Below are 20,754 nucleotides of genomic sequence, written 5' to 3'. Positions count from 1 at the left end.
GCTGTTACCCAACATCACCCTGGGCTACAGCATCCATGAGAACTTTTTTGATGGGAGGGTGACCTATGATGCTTTGCTAGACATGCTGTCAATTGGGCAGCTGAACTTTCCAAACTACAGCTGTGGTAAACAGACTAACTTACTGGCTGTTCTCGAAGGGTCCGACTCTCAAAACTCCATCCAGATTTCAAACGTGTTGGGCATCTATAAAATCCCACAGGTAGGAATGGAGAGAGGTATAATAGCATTATGATATTGGCAGTCTTATTTTCAACTACCCTCCTGTTGATCCCTAGCCTCAAATTTGCCTTCTTTACGGCTGCCACAACCTTCAAGGAAATCACTGTTCCCACCAAAGGGTCCTTGCAATAGACCTTCCTCCTTCCGAAGACCTTCCCAATCTCATGTTGGGCTTAGAAATATTTAGGCTTTGATCTGAAATCAAACAAGATCCAAATCTTCCTTCTCTTCCCAGGTCACTTATGCTTTTGTCTCTCATGTTCTGAATGATAAGAGGCATTTCCCTTTTTTCTACCGGATGGTCCCCAAAGAAGAAGCCCTGTACCCAGGGATTGTCAAGCTGCTCCAGCACTTCCGATGGACGTTGATTGGCCTCCTTGCACCAGACACCGACAATGGAGAGAGGTTCCTGAAGAGCTTGACACCCGTGCTCATCAAGAGAGGTGTCTGTGTTGTCATCTCACAAAGCATCCAAGGACTGAATAAAAATGGAGTATACATTCCTCGTCTTCCATTCCGCAAGTGGAGGCAAGTGCATGTATTTGTTTACTACGGGGAAATGACTTATTTCTTAGATGGACTACTCATTATACAACAGTTTTTTGACATAGGGATGAAATCCATTTTTGGGAAAATCTTCATTACAACAGTTTTGTGGGATGTCGCCCTGGAACTGATGTATAATGACATATCTTTCCAACACATCCATGGTATATTTTCCTTCTTCACTGAGACAAGTAAAGGGGCAAAATACGGTGATTTTCTACCTTTTTTCTTTGGTATTAAGAAGTTTTGGGAGGATGCTTTTAATTGCTCCTATTCAAAGCATACATTCTCAGTGAAAGGCCGGACAAGATGCAGAGAGAGAGAGAAACTGGAGCAGCTTCCCCAAGATGATCTGGAAAGAATCCTCTCTCTAGACAGCTACATGATCTACAACACTGTGCAAGCCGTGGCTCGTGCCTTAAATGCTGCATATTCATCTAAATCTAAGCAGAGGGGAACTGAGAGAATGGGACTTCAAAGGCTACAGCCATGGCAGGTATTTTCTTTCCCTTCATAGACCTCTCAACTGAACATGACAATCGATTGTAGTGTTGCAGATATTAAGTATTGTGCAGTTTGAAATGATTGGAAGCATAAGAACTAGAAGCATTCATTTCCTTTTGGAAATGAATTATTGCCCAGGCGCATAGAAGTATTATGTATTATTCACTCTTTACTCGCAGAACTCATAATAACAGAATGAGAACATCATTCTGTCCAACACAGGCTCGGGATCTCTCTCTCTCTCTCTCTCTCTTACCTTCAGGAGAGCTTCCTTTACATATTGACTCTGTTGAGTTTTGGAGCCAAAACAAAAAGGCAACTCCCTTCAAAAAGGAGATATTGCAATCCAATACCTTCATCACATGATCTAAGGTTACAACACTCAAATGTTAGCTGGCAGAGAAGAACAACCAGTTAGTTAATCTTAATCTCAGCAAGAGCCCAGAGCCCTTTAGAAAAAAACTACTATGGAAAAAACCCAAAGTTTGCAAAACACATTACCCATTTTCCATTTTAAACCTTCCTTAATACATCTCTACACTTCAGAGATGTAAAGGCAATATTAAGTTAAGAAAGGTTATAAGAAGTGATTCAGATGGAGGATTATCAGAGGTGCTGTTGGAAGTCCTAGAAGAATGTATTTGTGATAAACTGTGTGGTACGTTTTATAATTTTGTATGCTAAAAATCAATAAAAATATTTATATATAAAAAATAAACTTTCCTTAATACATATACATTTTTCATTTCTGTTTGCTATTCTTATCCTTGCCTCATTGCACAGCCCCCCGAGCAACTGCTCCCATCATGTGCCCAATTCTCCTTTCCCCGCAAGTTGGAATTATTTTTGCAGGGGAGATGACATTGATCTAGTCTCTCTAGTTTAGTCTCTCTTCCTTTGACACCCGCTTGACTCTGCTCTGGCTCTCTGCTCCCTCCACCAAGCTCCTGCCTTTCCATGCTGAAGCCCATATTGGAGATTTCATTCAGCTTGCCTTGAAAGGGAAAACAAACCTAATTTCTGAAACAATCCAAGGGGGCAGCATCCTTCAAAAACATGCTTACTAGGAGAAAATCACACAGATATGCTGAAGAATTCTGATGAGTTTCTATTATTATTATTTAAAAAATGCTTCAGAGATGTGGAGAACTGAATTTAAGATTGTGGTGTGTGAGAGAGAGAAAACAGTATGAACCAAAAGTGACAAGATCCCTCCATGACTATTTGAGTCTGCAACCAGCCCTAAGCAAAGGGGAAGTGGATTGTCAGTATGCTTCCATTGTTATTATTATTAGATAATTTTTATTAAATTTTCAATCTAACAATTCCAAATAAACATTTTACAAACTCTGAAATATCCGATGACTTCCCTTCTTCTCTTTCCATGGTTCATTTATACATCCCTTATATTTTGTTATAACCATTCAAATCAGTTTTCTACTTTTACATCCATCAAACATTATTTATGTGGTTGAGTTTATCTTAATGCTGCCACCATTTTCAGCTGCATACAGTTATTTTCCCTATATTCAATAAATGCTTTCCACTCTTCTTTCAATGTATCTTCTTCTTGCTGTCTTCTTCTGTATGTTAAATCTCCAATTTCTGCATATTCTGTCCACTTAAGCTGCCAATCCTCTTTAGCTGGGACCTCGCTCACTTTCCATTTCTGGGCCAGCAAAACAGGGGCCTATGCTTCCCTTTATTCTAAATGCTCTCATCTTTGCTTCTGTTCCAGCTCCACCCTTTCCTAGGAAACACCCAGTTCTACAATTCCTCCATGGACAGAGTGTATTTGGATGAGAACGGGGAGCTGGCAGCCGACTTGGACATTGTGAACTGGGTGGTGTTCCCCAATAAATCCGTCCTCAGAGTGAAGTTTGGGAGTATCGACAGACAGGGATCCCCAGACCTGAAGTGCTCCATCAACCAGGAGGCCATTGTGTGGCCCAAGTGGCTCAATCAGGTGACGGGGAGTGGGAATCATGCCTGTCATTTTGCTGTCTTTTCTTGAGCTCTAATAAGCGCTCCCTGTTCTGTGGGCTGCTGCCCTCAGTTGCCTGTCAACTCCAGCACTGGGCTGCTGTTCCAGATAGTTCCTACAGCTCCTCTGCTCAGCTGGGTGCCAAAGGAGGCTTCTTGTTAAACTGTGTGTATGGGGAAAGGGGGGTTCCTTGCTTTTCGGTTGTTACATGAATTTCTATCAGTAGTGAATGGCCCATATACAGAACTTTATTTAATGGAGGTCCTTTGTTTTTTTCTGAATTTAATCATGAATAATTCATGTAATGGACAGTGATGGGAAATGCTTAGTTTCAAGCTATAGTCTAGATGCTACAGCAGATACTATGCCTCAAACAACAATTCTCATTGACGCTCTTCGTCTCTGTGCCTAGACCCTTCCTACTTCCAGGTGTGTGGAAAGCTGTCGCCCTGGATCCGTCAAGGTGATTCAGGAAGGGAAGCCTCTTTGCTGTTATGAATGTCTTCCCTGTGCAGAAGGGACCATCTCCACTCAGGAAGGTGGGTGACTCCAAGGGAAAGGCTGGCCTTGGGGAAGAGAGAAGGGTTCAGTCAGGAATCTCTCAAAACCATTTCTGGGCAGGACAAGGCTGGTATGCTTCATGTGTGGGAGTGAACCGGGTGATTCAAATCATCATCATCATCAATCTCTTTTTATGATTATAGTTTATGATATTGTTCTAAAATGTATCATCATCATCATATATATAAATATAGTAAGCTGATTGGGAAAGGAGGATATAAACATGTCAATCACTAAATGGCTGCCCACCCATTTCCCACTTCTTAGCCCTCCTACTCATCCTTACTCCAAAAAATACCTTTGATCAAATGTGAAGGAGGGAGGACTAAACCACAGAGCCTCTTGGTCTTGCTGATCGAAGGGTCAGCAGTTTGAAACCACGTGACGGGCTGAGGTCCTGTTTCTCTCTGAGCTTCTTCCATCCTAGCAGTTCGAAAGCACACCAGTGCAATTAGATGGATAGGTGTCACTGCAGCGGGAAGGTAAATGGTGTTTCCATGTGCTCTGGCATTCGTCATGGTGTCCCTTTGCACCAGAAGCGGTTTAGTCATGCTGGCCACATGACCCAGAAAGCTGTTTGTGGATAAACACCGGCTCCCTCGGCCTGAAGCGAGATGAATGCTGCATCCCTTAGTTGTCTTTGACTAGACTTAACTGTTCCGGGGTCCTTAAGGAGGGAGATTGTTATGGACCTAGGGTAGATATTAGACTTCTGCACAGACCCCTGGTCCTCCTTTTGGCCCTGGTATAGGGGGCTCCAAGCAGCCCAACCTGCCAGAGGCCAAGCTGGGGATCACCAGCCCTGGAATCTGTCCCAAATTTCTTTGGGGTAGAGCTAATGTTTAGAAAAACCTAATTAAATACCTGTAGTGATCTGTGGCTGTCCCAGACTGACTTGGTCTACGACTGAATCTCTCCCAAGAGGCTAGATACTGCTCAGGGCTTGGCCGAATCCAGTATATTAGATATTACTCTCTCTCTCTCTCTCTTTTGCAGATGCAGACCATTGCAAAAAATGCCCAGAAAACCAGCATCCAAACAAGAACCGAGATCAATGTGTGTTCAAGCATATCACCTTCCTAGCCTATGAAGAATCTCTGGGGGTTGTCCTACTTTCCCTTGCCCTACTGGGGTCCTTAGCCACAAGCTTTGTTTTAGGAATCTTTATTAAATACAACGAAACTCCCATAGTCAAAGCCAACAACCGGGACCTCTCCTACATCCTCCTGGTCTCCCTCCTGCTTTCCTTTTTGTCCTCCTTCCTGTTCATTGGGAGGCCAAGGAAAGGGACCTGCCTTCTCCGACAAATGGCCTTCAGCATCATCTTCTCTGTTGCTGTTTCTTCTGTGTTGGCAAAAACCATCACTGTGGTTCTGGCCTTCCTGGCCACCAAGCCAGGGAACTCAGTGAGGAGATGGCTGGGGAAGAGTCTGGCCAACTCCATTGTCATTTCTTGTTCCTGTGTCCAAGTTGTCATCTGCATGATCTGGCTGGGGATCTCGCCACCATTCCCAGACTCTGACATGCACTCCCAGCCTGGAGAGATCATCCTGCAATGCAACGAAGGGTCTGTGGCCATGTTCTATGGTGCCCTTGGCTACATGGGCTTCTTGGCGGCCATCTGCTTCACAGTGGCTTTCCTAGCCAGGAAGCTTCCTGGGGCCTTCAATGAAGCCAAGCTGATCACCTTCAGCATGCTGGTCTTCTGCAGTGTTTGGGTGTCCTTTGTGCCCACCTACCTGAGCACCAAGGGGAAATCCATGGTAGCCGTTCAGGTTTTCTCCATCTTGGCCTCCAGTGCTGGGCTCCTGGGCTGCATCTTCATTCCCAAATGCTACATTATTTTGCTGAGACCTGATCTGAATGCAAAGGAGCACCTGACAGCAAAAACTAAAGATAGCATCTGATTCTTAAAATACTATTTTTCAAGAAGGTAGAGAAGTGATGTTCTTGAAAATTGATGTTTCAATTTAAAAAATCATTACCATCATTTGATCATGTAGAACCAACCAACTTAATGGAAGTAGTTATGAAATTTGGATTTGGCTGAAAATTTGTTAATACTTTGGAAGATATAGATCACATAGATCACAGGAAATTCACATTTTGTAATTATTCTTGGAACAAAACAAGGATGTCCACTGTCACTCCTGTTATTTCTCCAAGTGAATCTCCAGCCCCCGGCTCTCTCACTTCCTCATTCATCGCCACCTCCTCTGCAGGTGCCACTAAGTGCTCTCTGTCTTTGAGCTCTTTGCTCTCCTACTTTTAAGGCTCGCTTGGTTCTGGAAGATGGTGGGTCTAGAATGGTTTCTAATGATGTGTCAGCCAGATGTTGCTCTGGCTCTCCCATGATTTCCCAACTTTTATCCTCATCTGCCTCTGAACTTTATACTTCCCTTTATACTGTCTTCCTCTTCCTCCTCCCTGGGAGGGTCAGGATGGAGAGGGGGTCTCCCCCATTCCTCCCTGGCCCTTGGTCATCTTGGTCACCCTTCACCCCATACCTGCCAACTCATCAATATCTTCCTTAATTTATGGTGCCCAGAACTGGACACCATATTCAAGGTGTGGTCTGACCAAGGCAGAATAGAGTGGGACTATTACGTCCCTTGATCTGGACACTATACTTCTGTTGAAGCAGACTAAGATTTCACTTTTATAAACTTTATAGAACTGTTTAGAACTTTTACAGCAGCCTGGAACTTCCAAAACTGTATTGGAGAATCACGGGAGGTGGGAGCCATCCAGACACCAAGAAGCAATCAGGGTGCGTAGCGCAATCAAAGCGGTGTGGGAACTTTATCTCTGGGACCCATAGATGGCTGTGGGGACATGCAGCAGACCACGCTTATAGAGAGCATGAATCCCACAAAAATGTTTAGCTCCACTGGGCCCTTAACTTTAAAAAAGGGGGGAGTTTCAGGGAGCATGTGGAAGATCGGGGGAAATCAAAACCCATTCCTCCTGATCAGAACTGATGAGTTGATGACCACTGTAAGCAGATGAAAAGATTAGCAGGATTGCAATAACACTTGTAATGTAGCAATTGCTATGGAGAAAATGGAGTGATGTAAAATATGGACTATTGAACAGTATGCAGTTTAAAACCCATGGAGGGGAAGGTGAGAAGTCCAAAGATTTGGAGAGATCTTTAAATATAGATGTGTATGGTTGTCTTGTTATAATCTTATACTCGCAAAATCAAATAAAAACTATTAAAAGAAAAGAATTGATGAGCTGGTTGTGTTGAGTGCTCACAGCCCATCCCAAGCAAAACATTCAGCTTCATTGGGCCCTTAATCCAAAATGGGGGCTGAAGGGGCCACATAGGGCAGGGGGACTTGAAACCCATTCCTTGTGATCAAGAACAACAGGAAATTCACATAGGGGGTCCAAGCAACCCACCCTGAAAACAATATTAGCTTCATCCCTCTCTTAAACCAAAATAGGATTTCAGGGACCACCTGGAAGGTTGGGGGGCTCTAACACATCCCGTGGGATTGCAGGGGGCTGAGATGGTTGTGCACAACCTGCCACCCTCAAAAATATGTTTGTGGTGACATTTAAAACTAGCCCGTTTGGGGTGTCCTAAAAGCACGAGGGAAAGAAGGAGGAGCACAGCCACTCTTCATTTGTGATGTAGGCTTTTTGCTCTATCCCTCTCACCGTCTGCAGCTGTTTAGGGAATTGACAAGACAGGGGATATTTTATGCACCAAACCTTTCAGACTCAGTGCGAGAAATTATGAATCTCTGGAGAAATCCCTGGAGAAATCCCTGGGAAAAATAAGAATATTTATGAGGCGGGGAAGCATCGCCCTGGCAACCTTCTGGAGTCTCTCTGTGGCTTGAGGAGCAGATGCAGAGCTGGAGAAAACATGTTTGCAAGAACACAGAGAAGCAGCTGTCCTGTTTTGACATGGGCCAGCATAGGGTGGAAAGGTCAGCTTGGATTTTAGATAGCAATGCACCTTTGTTGGGGTCAGGACCAATATATCCTTTAGGATGTATGCAAATATATACACGCTCTACATAGAGTACCTACATCTGAACCCTGTGAACTCATGAAACCCATTCCCTTTATAAGGGGATTCTTATTCTTATTATTTTATATTCATTGAGTTTATATACTGTTGTATACATAGAGGTTTCAGGGGAGTTCACAGAAAAGATCACAACATATATAACCAGAATAAAAACAACAACCCAATAACACCCACCCCCCGAAAGGAGCCACATTTTAAAAGGGTATAGGATGTCAGTCAGGTCAACCAAAGGCCTGGTTAAAGAGGAAGGTTTTTGCCCGGTGCCTAAAGGGGTATAATGAAGGCGCCAGGCAAACTTCCCTGGCAAGAGCATTCCACAGACAGGGAGCCACTGCAGAGAAGGCCCCTTTCTCATGTTGCTGCCCTACGGACCTCTTGAGGAGGAGGCACACGAAGGAGGGCCTCAGAAGATGATCTCAGGGTCCCGGTAGGTTTATATGGGAAGAGGCTGTCCTTGAGGTAATGCAGTCCTGAGATCACGCTGACATGCTTGGATCTCCACATCCCCAAGGCCATCTTCCTCCTTACCAGACACATTCTCCACTAACTGAACCTTCCGCACCATCTGAATTATCCCAAAAGATTTGTCTCTTAGCTTTGTCTCCTTGCGCATTCTCTGAGGTTTACAAAGAACTCCAAGCATTTGCAGTCATCCCCACCAAACAGAACTTTATTTCTGCAATACAGCACAACTTAAGATTTCTCAGGACAGGTGTTATGTGGTCACGGCAGGCACTCCCAGTCACCAGTCTAGCTGCCACATTCTGGATTAATTGCAGTTTCCGGGACACCTTCAAAGGTAGCCCCACGCAGAGCGCAGTCATCCCCACCAAACAGAACTTTATTTCTGCAATACAACGCAACTTAAGTAAAGGCAACTCGCCGTTTGCACGGGGGCTGCATTCTGGGCCATCTTTCATTGCGCTGCTGGTTTTCGTCAGATCACCCACCACCATAGCTTGCTTCTTGACCTTGCTATGGACCTGTGGTTGGTCGCCTTGGTTGCCCAATGGACCTGGTAGGAATTTTTATCCAAATGGCAGATTGGCACCGGCCACTTGGTTTTTCGCCTACCTCGTAGCAAATCTTCACAACTTTTTGGGTATTGGCGGTTAGGCATTGGAATATGTTTGTGTATTGGAAGGCAGGGTGTGGCCATCGCCTACCTCTCCACTTTGTGGGTATTCCGGTAAAGGAATCTGGCAGTCGTGGATCCTGTCCGAGGCCCTTGCTGGTGGCTAGGGCCATGGCAATACCCCCGGTGACATCAGGGGGAGTTTACAGTTGTAATGAATAAGCTTAGTAGCCATGGAATAAGAGAAGAGGTCCTCTTGTGGATCAGGAATGGAAGTTAAAGGAAGCACAAAATAGTATTAAGTGGATAGTCCTTCAAATGGGGGGCTGTGGTGCCAGATGTTCTTGACCAAAGGCTCGCAAGAACAATCTGGCCACATCATTTGGCACCAACTAGAGATTCTGCACCAGACCCAAGGGCAGCCCCAGAAAGAGTGCATTGCAGTAGTCCAGCTCCAAGTTTTCCATTACTCCAGTGGTCAGGCTATTTCTGTTCACAAACAGCCATTGAGGACACGTGGGTCTCTAGTGACAAAGGCGTATCCAAGAGTACCCCCAAACTATGCATTTGCTACATAGGCTTAGGATCCAAGGCCATTTCTCTTCTCATCCTGAAGCAAAGTTCTTAACAGGAGGTAATATTTCTGGGTTAGCGGCTCCTCCTGGGCTCCTGCCTGCGTTGCTCCGCTTGTGCTCGGCATCCCAAGGGTTAAAAGGAACAGAGCTGGGTTTCTAGAGAGGACAGGAAGTGGAGGCGTGGGGGGGGGCAAGGTCCTCCCGAGCAAAAGCCCCTCCCTCGCCATTCCCGCCTGCAAGCGGAGGGGCTGCTTCCGCCTCCCTCTCTCTCTTGCCAGAGCTGCCTGGGGGTGAGTCTCGCCTCCCTCTCCCTCCGGGTGCAATGGGGAGAAGGGGCTGCGGGGGAGGATGCCTGGGGGGCTGGCCAGATCGGGGGGGGGGCAGACCTTCCCCCAAGCCAAGCCAGGGAGGGGGCGCGGGGGCCAGGGCTCTGCCCCGCTCTTCTTGCTTGGCCCCGTTGTGGGGGGTGAGGGGGTCTTGGAGGGGGGAGCCTGCAGAGAGAGCCCTGGAGTCTCGATCAAGAGTGGAGGAGGAGGAGGAGGAGGAGGAGGAGGAGGAAGGGTGTTCTTCCTCTTGGCCAGCATCGCTACTGTGTCTTTTCTCCTGGCAGATCGAGGAGACAGCAGAAACTGCTACATTTTTAGCCGGGCGATGAGAGCCAGATCTCTTCTGATTGGATCGCTTTTCTAACGTAGCTCAGCTTTTTTCGTTCTTTAATCAGTTTGGTCATTTATACTGATGTCAGCCTCCAGGACGTACTTTGTATACCAATCTAGATAGCAAACTATATCTGGTCTAGGGAACTATGCCCCACAAATAACCCAGAGATGCATTTTCAATAGAAGCACACATTCTGCTCATGTAAAAACACCAGGGAGGTTTGTCAGGAGCAGGGCTAGGCAAACTGAGGCCCGGGGGCCGGATGCGGCCCAATCGCCTTCTAAATCTGGCCCTGTTCTCATCCTGAAGCAAAGTTCTTAACCTGAGGTACTATTTCTGGGATGGCAGAGTCTGTAACCTGAAGCGTATGTAACCTGAAGCGTATGTAACCCGAGGTACCACTGTATGTCCTTTTATTTAAAATGCATCTCTGGGTTATTTGTGGGGTATAGGGATTCGTTCATTTTTTTCTCTCTTCAAAATATAGTCTGGGCCACCACATGGTCTGAGGGATGGTGGACCCTCAGCACAGCTGAAAAAGGTTGCTGACCCCTGATCTATAGCTCTCCTTCTGGAGCCAGAGAGGTCGGGATAGTCACTTTCAAGGGCACCATTTAAGATGTAGAGGTTTAGCCTGGATGCTGTTTGAGCCAAGCAGATGCCTGCAAAGTTTGATTTCTGATCTTTTGCACAACGGGTGAGGAGGAATCTACTGGCTTCACGATTGGGAGGAGACCATTTGTGCTGTGCATAAAGGGCATGATGATTAGGGCCCAATCTGGCATTGAGATCCCCTCCCAAAACTACAGATGCCGTTGGGTTCAGCAAAATAAGGTCAGTGGTATAAATATTCAGAAGAGTCACTCTGCATCACTTCCACTATTATTAGTGAAGTACTAGGGCGATCCTGTTGGGATTACAAGATTACCGATGGCTTCGCTCACAAGGGTCATAGGAACGTGCAAGCCCACTCACCACAACAAGGTGTTGATCCAGCGAGTGAGAAGTACATTTTTGCAAATTTAACCAGGGTCAAATACCACCTGTACATCATTTTCATGTAGTTCTCCTTCAGTAAAGTACATGGAGAAAATTTCAAATCTATGATAATAATAATAATTTATTATTTATACCCCGCCCATCTGGCTGGGTTTCCCCATCCACTCTGGGCGGCTTCCAACAGAATATTAAAATACAATAATCTATTAAGCATTAAAAGCTTCGCTAAGCAGGGCTGCCTTCAGATGTCTTCTCAAAGTCTGGTAGTAGTTTTTCTCTTTGACATCTGGTGGGAGGGCGTTCCACAGGGCAGGTGCCACTACCAAGAAGGCCCTCTGCCTGGTTCCCTGTAACTTTGCTTCTCGCAGGGAGGGAACCGCCAGAAGGCCTTCGACACTGGATCTCAGTGTCTGGGCTGAACGATGGGGGTGGAGACTCTCCTTCAGGTATACTGGGCCGAGGCCGTTTAGGGCTTTAAAGGTCAGCACCAACACTTTGAATTGTGCTTGGAAAAATGCTGGGAGCCAGTGTAGGTCTTTCAAGACTGGTGTTATGTGGTCTCGGCGGCCTAACTTCCAAATCTAACTTCCAAAGCCTTTCCCTGTCTGTCATTAATTTCTTATGTCCCACATCCTTCGCCAGTTTTATCATAACGCATTTAACCTGGTCCTCTTTAGTGTCCCATTCCAAAAGCAGATTGTTCATTTTTGACAGCAGTTTTGTACTACCTTCTACTATTTCTCTTTGAAATCTTGACACTTGATAACTAAATCGTTTCTTTTTAGGATTTTTAAAAGTTTCATTTAGTTGTAAATATTGTAACCAGTCTATTACATTTTCTCTTACTTCTTCAAAGTCCTTTAATTTTAACTGGTTGTCAATTTCTGTTAACAGCTCTTTATATGTCGGCCAATTTAACCTCATATTTACTTTTTTCAAAGATATTGCTTCTAATGGGGAAAGTCACCATGCTGTTTTCTGTTAAAATAAATCTTTATATTTCCCCCCAAACTTTAAGAATCGAGTTTCTTATTATGACTATGAAAACTTTTATGAACTTTTGCCTTATGATACCATAGATAAGCATGCCTGGCATTGCAGTCTTCAGGCTTGGGGACAAGATGGTGACTGGTTCTATCCATAAGCCCCACTGAGTTCAATGGGATCTATTCTCAGGTCTCTATTGTGCAGACCATGCCGGTCTTATGAAGTGAGGAGAGGAGTAAACAGAGGAAATTGGAACCACTGGAAATGTTTATAAATGGGGTTTCTGTTGGGAAGGGGCTGCCCCATTTGTGCTTTTCCAGGGGCAGGAGAATCCAGTGAGAGCCAGTGTGGTGTATTGGTTAAGAGCAGTAGACTCGTAATCTGGTGAACCGGGTTCGCATCTCCGCTCCTCCACATGCAGCTGCTGGATGACCTTGGGCTAGTCACACCTTCCTGAAGTCTCTCAGCCCCACTCACCTCACAGAGTGTTTGTTCTGGGGGAGGAAGGCAAGGAGAATGTTAGCCGCTTTGAGACTTCTTCGGGTAGTGATAAAGCGGGATATCAAATCCAAACTCTTCTTCTTCTCTTCTTCTTCTTCCCTGCAGGGCCTCTGAGGCTCCCTTTGCTTCTTCCTCTCTCCCAGGACCTTGCAGCTTGTTTTGGCTCCTTGACTCCTCAGGAAGGATGAAAGAGATGGATCCTGCAAAGCTAGCGAGGATGGAAGGGGGAAGATGGACAGTTGACCTGGTCAGGTTGTCTCCTGCATCCCTCCTCACAACCTCTGAGCGTTCCTCTCTAGGGCTCTCAGAGAGATCTGGTGAGTTCCAGCGGAGGGGAGATGGGGACATGGAGGGATGGAGCCAGAGACGTATTGGGGCTTGCTCAGGCTGGGGGTGGGGGGAGGCAGGCAGGCGGGAGGAGATTGAGAAGGTGAGCACCTTTCTGGGCTCCACCACCTGCCTGCCTGCCTGCCTGCCTGCGCCTTTGTTATCTGCATGCAATTTGAGCTAGGAATACATCACAGCTCCCCGGCCACCACGATGTATTGGCAGCTCAAAATGTCTAATACCAGTGCCGTGACCTGAATGCCCTACCAGTGTCAAAAAAACTTACTGCTCCATCACACAGCAGTAGAAGCAACGAACTCTGCATAAGGAAGTCACGGAGGAGAATCGTGGGATCATGGACCCTCTTGGTAAAGCTCCCCGTTGGATCATAAGATCAGTTTTGATATTCCATACATACCTCTATGTGAGGAACCTCCACTATTTGGATGGAGACCAACAGCACCTGGGATTCTAACATCCCCACCATGAACCCTGAAGAGGAGGAGATCAACTGTGAATGTTCTTTGTCTAGTCATGCCTTTTTAAACAATGACCAGGTTTGTCTGAACTGCCCAGTAACTTCGATGTGTTCCTCTGTTAATTCAGAGTGTTAAATGTGGATATGAAAACGTCAAATTCCCCCCCCCAGGAGATCCTAGAATATAGTTCCCTTTCTGTTCTTCAGACATAGAATATTCTGCCAGCTTTGACTTTTCAATGATTGTTAAAATTCTGTCACATGACTCTGGCAATCTTTCTTTTCTTCATTTTTTAGACCAAAAAAGTTTCTTATTAAATTGCGATGACATCTTCTAAATTTATAAACTTTCTCTAAATTGTGAAAAATTTCTCTGGCAGTAAGACAGCTGCCTTAATACATTGTATCACTTCAAATCTGTATAACACTGTTCTCATTCTCCTATTCCACCGTGTATCCCACCGTGTATTCCACCGTGGTGATCATGCTGTGATCACCAATAGTCAGCATGGATTTCTGAAAAATAAGTCATGTCAGACTAACCTGATCTCATTTTTTGACAGAATTACAAGCCTGGTAGATGAAGGGAACGCAGTGGATGTAGTCTACCTTGATTTCAGCAAGGCATTTGACAAGGTGCCCCATGATATTCTTGTAAAGAAGCTGGTAAAATGCGGTCTTGACTATGCTACCACTCAGTGGATTTGTAACTGGCTGACTGACCGGACCCAAAGGGTGCTCATCAATGGTTCCTCTTCATCCTGGAGAAGAGTGACTAGTGGGGTGCCACAGGGTTCTGTCTTGGGCCCGGTCTTATTCAACATCTTTATCAACGACTTGGATGATGGACTCAAGGGCATCCTGATCAAATTTGCAGATGACACCAAACTGGGAGGGGTGGCTAACACCCCAGAAGACAGGATCACACTTCAAAACGACCTTGACAGATTAGAGAACTGGGCCAAAACAAACAAGATGAATTTTAACAGGGAGAAATGTAAAGTATTGCACTTGGGCAAAAAAAATGAGAGGCACAAATACAAGATGGGTGACACCTGGCTTGAGAGCAGTACATGTGAAAAGGATCTAGGAGTCTTGGTTGACCACAAACTTAACATGAGCCAACAGTGTGACGCGGCAGCTAAAAAAGCCAATGCAATTCTGGGCTGCATCAATAGGAGTATAGCATCTAGATCAAGGGAAGTTATAGTGCCACTGTATTCTGCTCTGGTCAGACCTCACCTGGAGTACTGTGTCCAGTTCTGGGCACCACAGTTCAAGAAGGACACTGACAAACTAGAACGTGTACAGAGGAGGGCAACCAAAATGGTCAAAGGCCTGGAAACAATGCCTTATGAGGATCGGCTAAGGGAGCTGGGCATGTTTAGCCTGGAGAAGAGGAGGTTAAGGGGTGATATGATAGCCATGTTCAAATATATAAAAGGATGTCACATAGAGGAGGGAGAAAGGTTGTTTTCTGCTGCTCCAGAAAAGCGGACACGGAGCAATGGATACAAACTACAAGAAAGAAGATTCCACCTAAACATTAGGAAGAACTTTCTGACAGTAAGAGCTGTTCGACAGTGGAATTTGCTGCCAAGGAGTGTGGTGGAGTCTCCTTCTTTGGAGGTCTTTAAGCAGAGGCTTGACAACCATATGTCAGGAGTGCTCTGATGGTGTTTCCTGCTTGGCAGGGGGTTGGACTCGATGACCCTTGTGGTCTCTTCCAACTCTATGATTCTATGATTCTATGATTCTGTGTAGAATTTCCTCTATGCATCCTAAAAATTAATTTCTACTTTTCAATCTGCCTTTAAAAATTGTTTCTGAGAGAATAATTAAGAGTACACTGGCAAAGTGGTCAAAATGTTAATGTCAGTTTCTGAGGTAAAACGTGTCACTTTACAACTCTGCACCTGTCTTTCTGGAATATTCGTGGTTTTCTGGATTTTATGGGCCCCAAACCCATTTTCTGTGGTATTTATATGTGTGGAGGTTGCCCTGGGTTGTTTGACCCTTGAAAAATGTAGCTTTTTTTCTCCTAGAAAAGACTCCACAAGCTTCTCTGTTTAGAGTTTATACAGAACACATTACATTACTTGATATACTAAAACACGTTTACATGTGCTTATATCTAATATATCTATATATATTCTTCATTGATTTTTTTCCATATAATTTTTATTCAGTTTACAAATAAAACAAATTAATACAATTCATACAATTTTTTAATTCATTCTCTTTTTTTGACTTCCCTCAACTTGGCTGCTACTCCTTCCCTTCTTAATTTCCTACACATTTCTGAAATCTCATCTAATTTATAAATTAAATCTTGTTTCACTCCAATTCTAATATTTCTTTTTTACAAAGCTTCATTAAAAGTTACAAGCGTTATTTGTTTTTCACTTAAATTATGCATATATTCTGAAAACTTTTCCCATTCTTCAGTAAATCTCTGATCTCGTCGATTTCAAATTCTTCCTGTCAGTATTCTTCATTGATTTAGATTATTTCTACATTTATCCGATTCGTTATTCCAGACAATAAGCTACACTCAAAAAGCCAAAATAATTCAACATCAAATAATACTGCTAAATTAGGTATGAAGAGTGAATTACAAGTGCTTCTATCTATATGAGACTTTACAGACTTTTTCTGAGGCACATAGCAGCATAAAACAGGTAGCAGGTGCTCTCACGGAAAATCTCTCTCTCACTCGACAGTTGAGACCAGACCTAACTGAAAAAACGGCCTTCTGGAGTGACAGTCACCCTTTCCATAGCAACTTGGAGGCAACATTCACACACAGAGTTGTTAGGGAAGTTGAGGTAATTTCTGTCCGGTTTGGGTTTTTGTTTTAGCCTCTGCCCGTTTTTTAAAGATAAGACCAATGTTAGAGTTGGAGTGGATTTCATTATTGTGGCAACAAAAATCCATCCTAGAAAAGAGCCAGACTTTCTGAACCTCTGTTTCTCAAAAATATGTCTGTGAATGCTGGTCGACAAAGGCCATGACCTCTGTAGAAAGACCTCACACCTTCTCTTCTTCCTCTTTCACAAATGTTCATTAGCATTGTTTAATAACCAAGGGCTCCATTTCTTCCTGAGTATCTAATTAGTTTCTGTTTTTTTTGAAGGTGGTGATGAATTGGAAATGCAGAATGGGGGAGACCATGACAAAATCCACACAGTGGAGAAGCCATATCAAAATTGGGAGTATGGAGAAAGCTCCAGTCAGAGTTCCCGTTCCCATCAAAGAACTCAAAGCGGGAAGAAAGGCTATCAGTGCTGAGAATGTGGGAAGAGCTTCAGTCGGAAAGACAGTCTCACTTTGCATCAAAGAATTCATACTGGAGAGAAACCCTATCAGTGCTTGGAATGTGGAAAGAGCTTCAGTCACAGATCACATCTCGCTTCCCATCACATAATTCATACAGGGGAGAAACCCTATGAGTGCTTTGAATGTGGAAAGAGCTTCAGTAAGAGCACCCATCTCACTTCACATCGAAGAATTCATACAGGGGAGAAACCCTATCAGTGCTTGGAATGTGGAAAGAGCTTCAGTCACAGCAGCAATCTCACTTCCCATCAAAGAATTCATACAGGGGAGAAACCCTATCACTGCTTGGAATGTGGGAAGAGCTTTTGTCAGAGTGGGGCTCTCACTTCTCATCAAAGAATTCATACAGGAGAGAAACCCTATCAGTGCTTTGAATGTGGAAAGAGCTTCAGTTAGAGCACTCATCTCATGTCCCATCAAAGAATTCATACAGGGGGAAAGCCCTATCACTGCTTTGAATGTGGAAAGAGCTTCAGTAAGAGCACCCATCTCATGTCCCATCAAATAATTCATAGAGTGGGAAAGCCCTATCACTGCTTTGAATGTGGAAAGAGCTTCAGTCAGAGCAGCCATCTCACTTCCCATCTCAGAATTCATACAGGGGAGAAACCCTATCAGTGCTTTGAATGTGGAAAGAGCTTCAGTCAGAGCAGCCGTCTCACTTCCCATCACAGAATTCATACAGGGGAGAAACCCTATCACTGCTGGGAATGTGGGAAGAGTTTCAGTCGGAGTGCCCATCTCACTTCCCATCGAAGAATTCATACTGGAGAGAAAGCATATCAGTGCTTGGAATGTGGAAAGAGCTTTTGTCAGAGTGGGGATCTCACTTCCCACAAAAGAATTCATACTGGAGAGAAACCCTATCAGTGCTTGGAATGTGGAAAGAGCTTCAGTCACAGATCACATCTCGCTTCCCATCACATAATTCATACAGGGGAGAAACCCTATGAGTGCTTTGAATGTGGAAAGAGCTTCAGTAAGAGCACCCATCTCACTTCCCATCGAAGAATTCATACAGGGGAGAAACCCTATCAGTGCTTGGAATGTGGAAAGAGCTTCAGTCACAGCAGCAGTCTCACTTCCCACCAAAGAATTCATACTGGAGAGAAACCCTATAAGTGCTTGGAATGTGGAAAGAGCTTCAGTCAGAGCACCAATCTCACTTCCCATCAAAGAATTCATACAGGGGAGAAACCCTATCACTGCTTGGAATGTGGGAAGAGCTTTTGTCAGAGTGGGGCTCTCACTTCTCATCAAAGAATTCATACAGGAGGGAAACCCTATCAGTGCTTTGAATGTGGAAAGAGCTTCAGTAAGAGCACCCATCTCACTTCTCATCAAAGAATTCATACAGGAGAGAAACCCTAGCACTGCTTGGAATGTGGAAAGAACTTCAGTCACAGCCACAATCTTGCTTCCCACCAAAGAATTCATACAGGGGAGAAACCCTATCAGTGATTGGAATGTGGGAAGTTTCAGAAGGAGGGTAGGTCTCATCCACCATCAAAGAACTCATGCAGTGGCACCTCAAGTTAAGAACTTAATTCGTTCTGGAGGTCGATTCTTAACCTGAAACTGTTCTTAACGAGAAGCACCACTTTAGCTAATGGGGCCTCCCGCTGCTGCCGTGCTGCTGCCTCGCGATTTTTGTTCTCACCCTGAATCAAAGTTCTTAACCCGAGGTATTATTTCTGGGTTAGCGGAGTCTGTAACCTGAAGCGTCTGTAACCGGAGGTACCACTGTACAGGGCATGAAGCGTATTAGAAATGTGGAAACAGCTTCTCTTCCAAGAGGCGTCTAGCTTCCCATGAAGAAATTCATGTGATTGAGCAGGTGGTTGCTGAGCAACTCCAGGCATGTCTGGAGGATGGGGACCATTTGGATCCCTTAGAATCGGGAATCAGGCCTCATATTGTGGTCCGGGGCCCTAAGGAAGGAACGCTCTGCCTCATGAGACCAGGGCCCTGCAGGATCTGATTTCTTTCCGCAGGACCTGTAAGTCAGAGTTGTTCCGCCTGGCCTTTGGCTTGGAGCCAATTTGATTCCCTCCCTCCCTCTCTTTCTTTTTTTCTTTCCTTCTCCTCCTGCGTTGAGGCTACATTTTATTTTAATGTTGTAATATTTTAATGTTGTAGTTTAATTTGCTGCCAAGGAGTGTGGTGGAGTCTCCTTCTTTGGAGGTCTTTAAGCAGAGGCTTGACAACCATATGTCAGGAGTGCTCTGATGGTGTTTCCTGCTTGGCAGGGGGTTGGACTCGATGGCCCTTGTGGTCTATTCCAACTCTATGATTCTATGATTCTAATTTTGTTTTTAAGTTGTAATCATTCAACTTGTTTTTATTATTGCTTGTAATCCGCTCTGACCCCGGCCTTGGCTGGGGAGGGCAGGGTATAAATAAAAAAATATTATTATTGTTGTTATTGTTGTTGTTATTATTATTATTATTATTATTATCATTATTGTTATTATAATATTGGGACTGAAACTGCCTTGGTTGTGCTGGTCCGTGATCTCCAGCGTGCTAAGGACAAAGGTGAAAGGTGTTTCCTGGTTCTGCTGGAGCGTTCAGTGGCCTTTGATACCATTGACCACGACATCCTTCTGGACCATCTAGAGGAGCTGGGAGCTAAGGGTTATACAGTGGTTCCACTCCTTCCTCCTGGGCCGTGTTCAGAAAGTGGTGGTGGGGGATCAGTGTTCAGAACCTTGGGCTCTCACTTGTGGGGTGCCTCAGGGTTCCATCCTCTCCCTCATGCTTTTTAACATCTACATGAAGCTCCTGGGAGAGATCATCAGGGGGTTTGGGCTGGGTGTTCGTCAGTATGCGGATGATACCCTGCTCTAACTCTTTTAAACAGGAACCAGTGAAATCGGTGAAGGTCCTGTGTGAGTGTCTGGAGGCGGTTGGAGGATGGATGGCAGGTAACTGATTGAGGCTGAATCCTGACAAGACAGAAGTGCTGTTCTTGGGTGACAGTGGGCAGGCTGGTGTTGAGGACTCGCTTGGGCTACTGCAACACATGCTATGTGGAGCTACCTTTGAAGGTGACCTGGAAACTACAACTAATCCAGAGTGCAGCAGCTAGACTGGTGACTGGGAGTAGCTGCCGAGACCACATAACACCGGTCCTGAAAGACCTGCATTGGCTCCCAGTATGTTTCTGGACACAATTCAAAGTGGTGGTGCTCATCTTTAAAGCCCTTAACCACCTTGGCCCAGTATACCTGAAGGAGTGTCTCCTCCCCCATCCCTATGTCTGGACACTGAGGTCCAACTCCCAGGGTCTTCTGCTGGTTCCCTCACTGCAGGAAGTGAGGTTACAGGGCCTTCTCAGTAGTGGCACCTGCCCTGTGGAATGCCCTCCTACCAGATGTCAAAGAAATAAACAACTGTCTGACTTTGAGATGACATCTCAAGGGAGCCCTGTTTAGGGAAGCTTTTAATATGTGATGAATTATTGTATTTTAATATTTTGCTGGAAGCCACCCAGAGTGGTTGGAGAAACCCAGCCAGATGGATGGGGTATAAATAAACTATTGCTATTGTTATTTTTTTAAGCACTTTCCCACGCAATATGGGAATCCACATCCATCTGAAATTCAGGAGCAGTTGGAAAATCCCCAGATTCTGGGGATCTACATTTGGGGCCATCTGGTAGAAAAAGGAGAATTGGGTTTCATCATGAATAGTAGGAACAGTGTGTCCATAACTTGCCCAGGATGCAAAGGGAGAGGTGAGTGCTTTGCTGTGGTTCCAGGACAAATCTCAGACAGTTGACCAACTACAGTCCCCCACACACGTACACAAAAAACAAGACAAAATGCTGACCGTGTAGAACGGAAGGAGGTCTTCCAGGAATGCCTCCAGACTCTCAATATTTTGTGGGACTGAATCACATTCCAAAATATTAGACTAGGGACTCAG

The 20,754-nt window shown here is 44.9% G+C and overlaps 4 protein-coding genes across 7 annotated transcripts in view; 3 read left to right on the top strand and 1 right to left on the bottom strand.

Annotated features, from left to right (window-relative positions):
• LOC310670646 (uncharacterized protein) overlaps positions 1-20,754 on the bottom strand; it is a 306,280-nt gene that overhangs the window by 248,009 nt on the left and 37,517 nt on the right. The window contains exon 1 of one of the 2 annotated variants that reach the window (XM_083426274.1): positions 14,095-14,546. The exons of the other annotated variant lie outside the window; for it this stretch is intronic. The gene's annotated coding sequence lies outside the window, so the exon portion shown is untranslated. Of the gene's footprint in view, positions 1-14,094; positions 14,547-20,754 lie in introns of those variants that run through there. 2 annotated transcript variants of the gene reach the window in all.
• LOC310670826 (uncharacterized protein) overlaps positions 1-20,754 on the top strand; it is a 51,123-nt gene that overhangs the window by 18,139 nt on the left and 12,230 nt on the right. The gene's annotated exons all lie outside the window — the stretch shown is intronic.
• LOC310672771 (vomeronasal type-2 receptor 26-like) lies at positions 1,061-5,744 on the top strand (the record flags this gene model as incomplete). Its single annotated transcript, XM_083430423.1, has 4 exons — positions 1,061-1,282; positions 3,029-3,256; positions 3,687-3,813; positions 4,832-5,744. Coding segments are annotated over 4 exons (1,488 nt in total), but the record flags the coding sequence as incomplete, so codon positions are not given.
• LOC310670771 (uncharacterized protein) lies at positions 9,762-18,289 on the top strand. 3 transcript variants are annotated; one of them, XM_083426526.1, is made up of 2 exons: positions 9,762-9,823; positions 16,622-18,289. In XM_083426526.1, the coding sequence occupies exon 2, from the start codon at positions 17,233-17,235 to the stop codon at positions 18,193-18,195; it is 963 nt and encodes a 320-aa protein (XP_083282652.1). In that variant the 5' UTR covers positions 9,762-9,823; positions 16,622-17,232; the 3' UTR covers positions 18,196-18,289. The 3 variants fall into 3 exon arrangements, with proteins under 3 accessions (XP_083282652.1, XP_083282650.1, XP_083282651.1); XM_083426524.1 differs by lacking the exon at positions 9,762-9,823 and adding an exon at positions 12,786-12,997 and having other exon boundaries at positions 16,622-18,262; XM_083426525.1 differs by lacking the exon at positions 9,762-9,823 and adding an exon at positions 16,146-16,313.

This window comes from Podarcis tiliguerta, assembly GCF_965153285.1.
Source record: "Podarcis tiliguerta genome assembly, chromosome: 2".
Lineage (NCBI taxonomy): Eukaryota > Metazoa > Chordata > Lepidosauria > Squamata > Lacertidae > Podarcis > Podarcis tiliguerta.
Note: the sequence above shows the minus strand (reverse complement) of the source record. Positions and strands in the feature narration are given on the sequence as shown.

Coding starts and splice junctions, on each gene's coding strand:
- LOC310670771 (XM_083426526.1), top strand. CDS start 17,233: ATGTCCCATCAAAGAATTCATACAGGGGGAAAGCCCTATCACTGCTTT.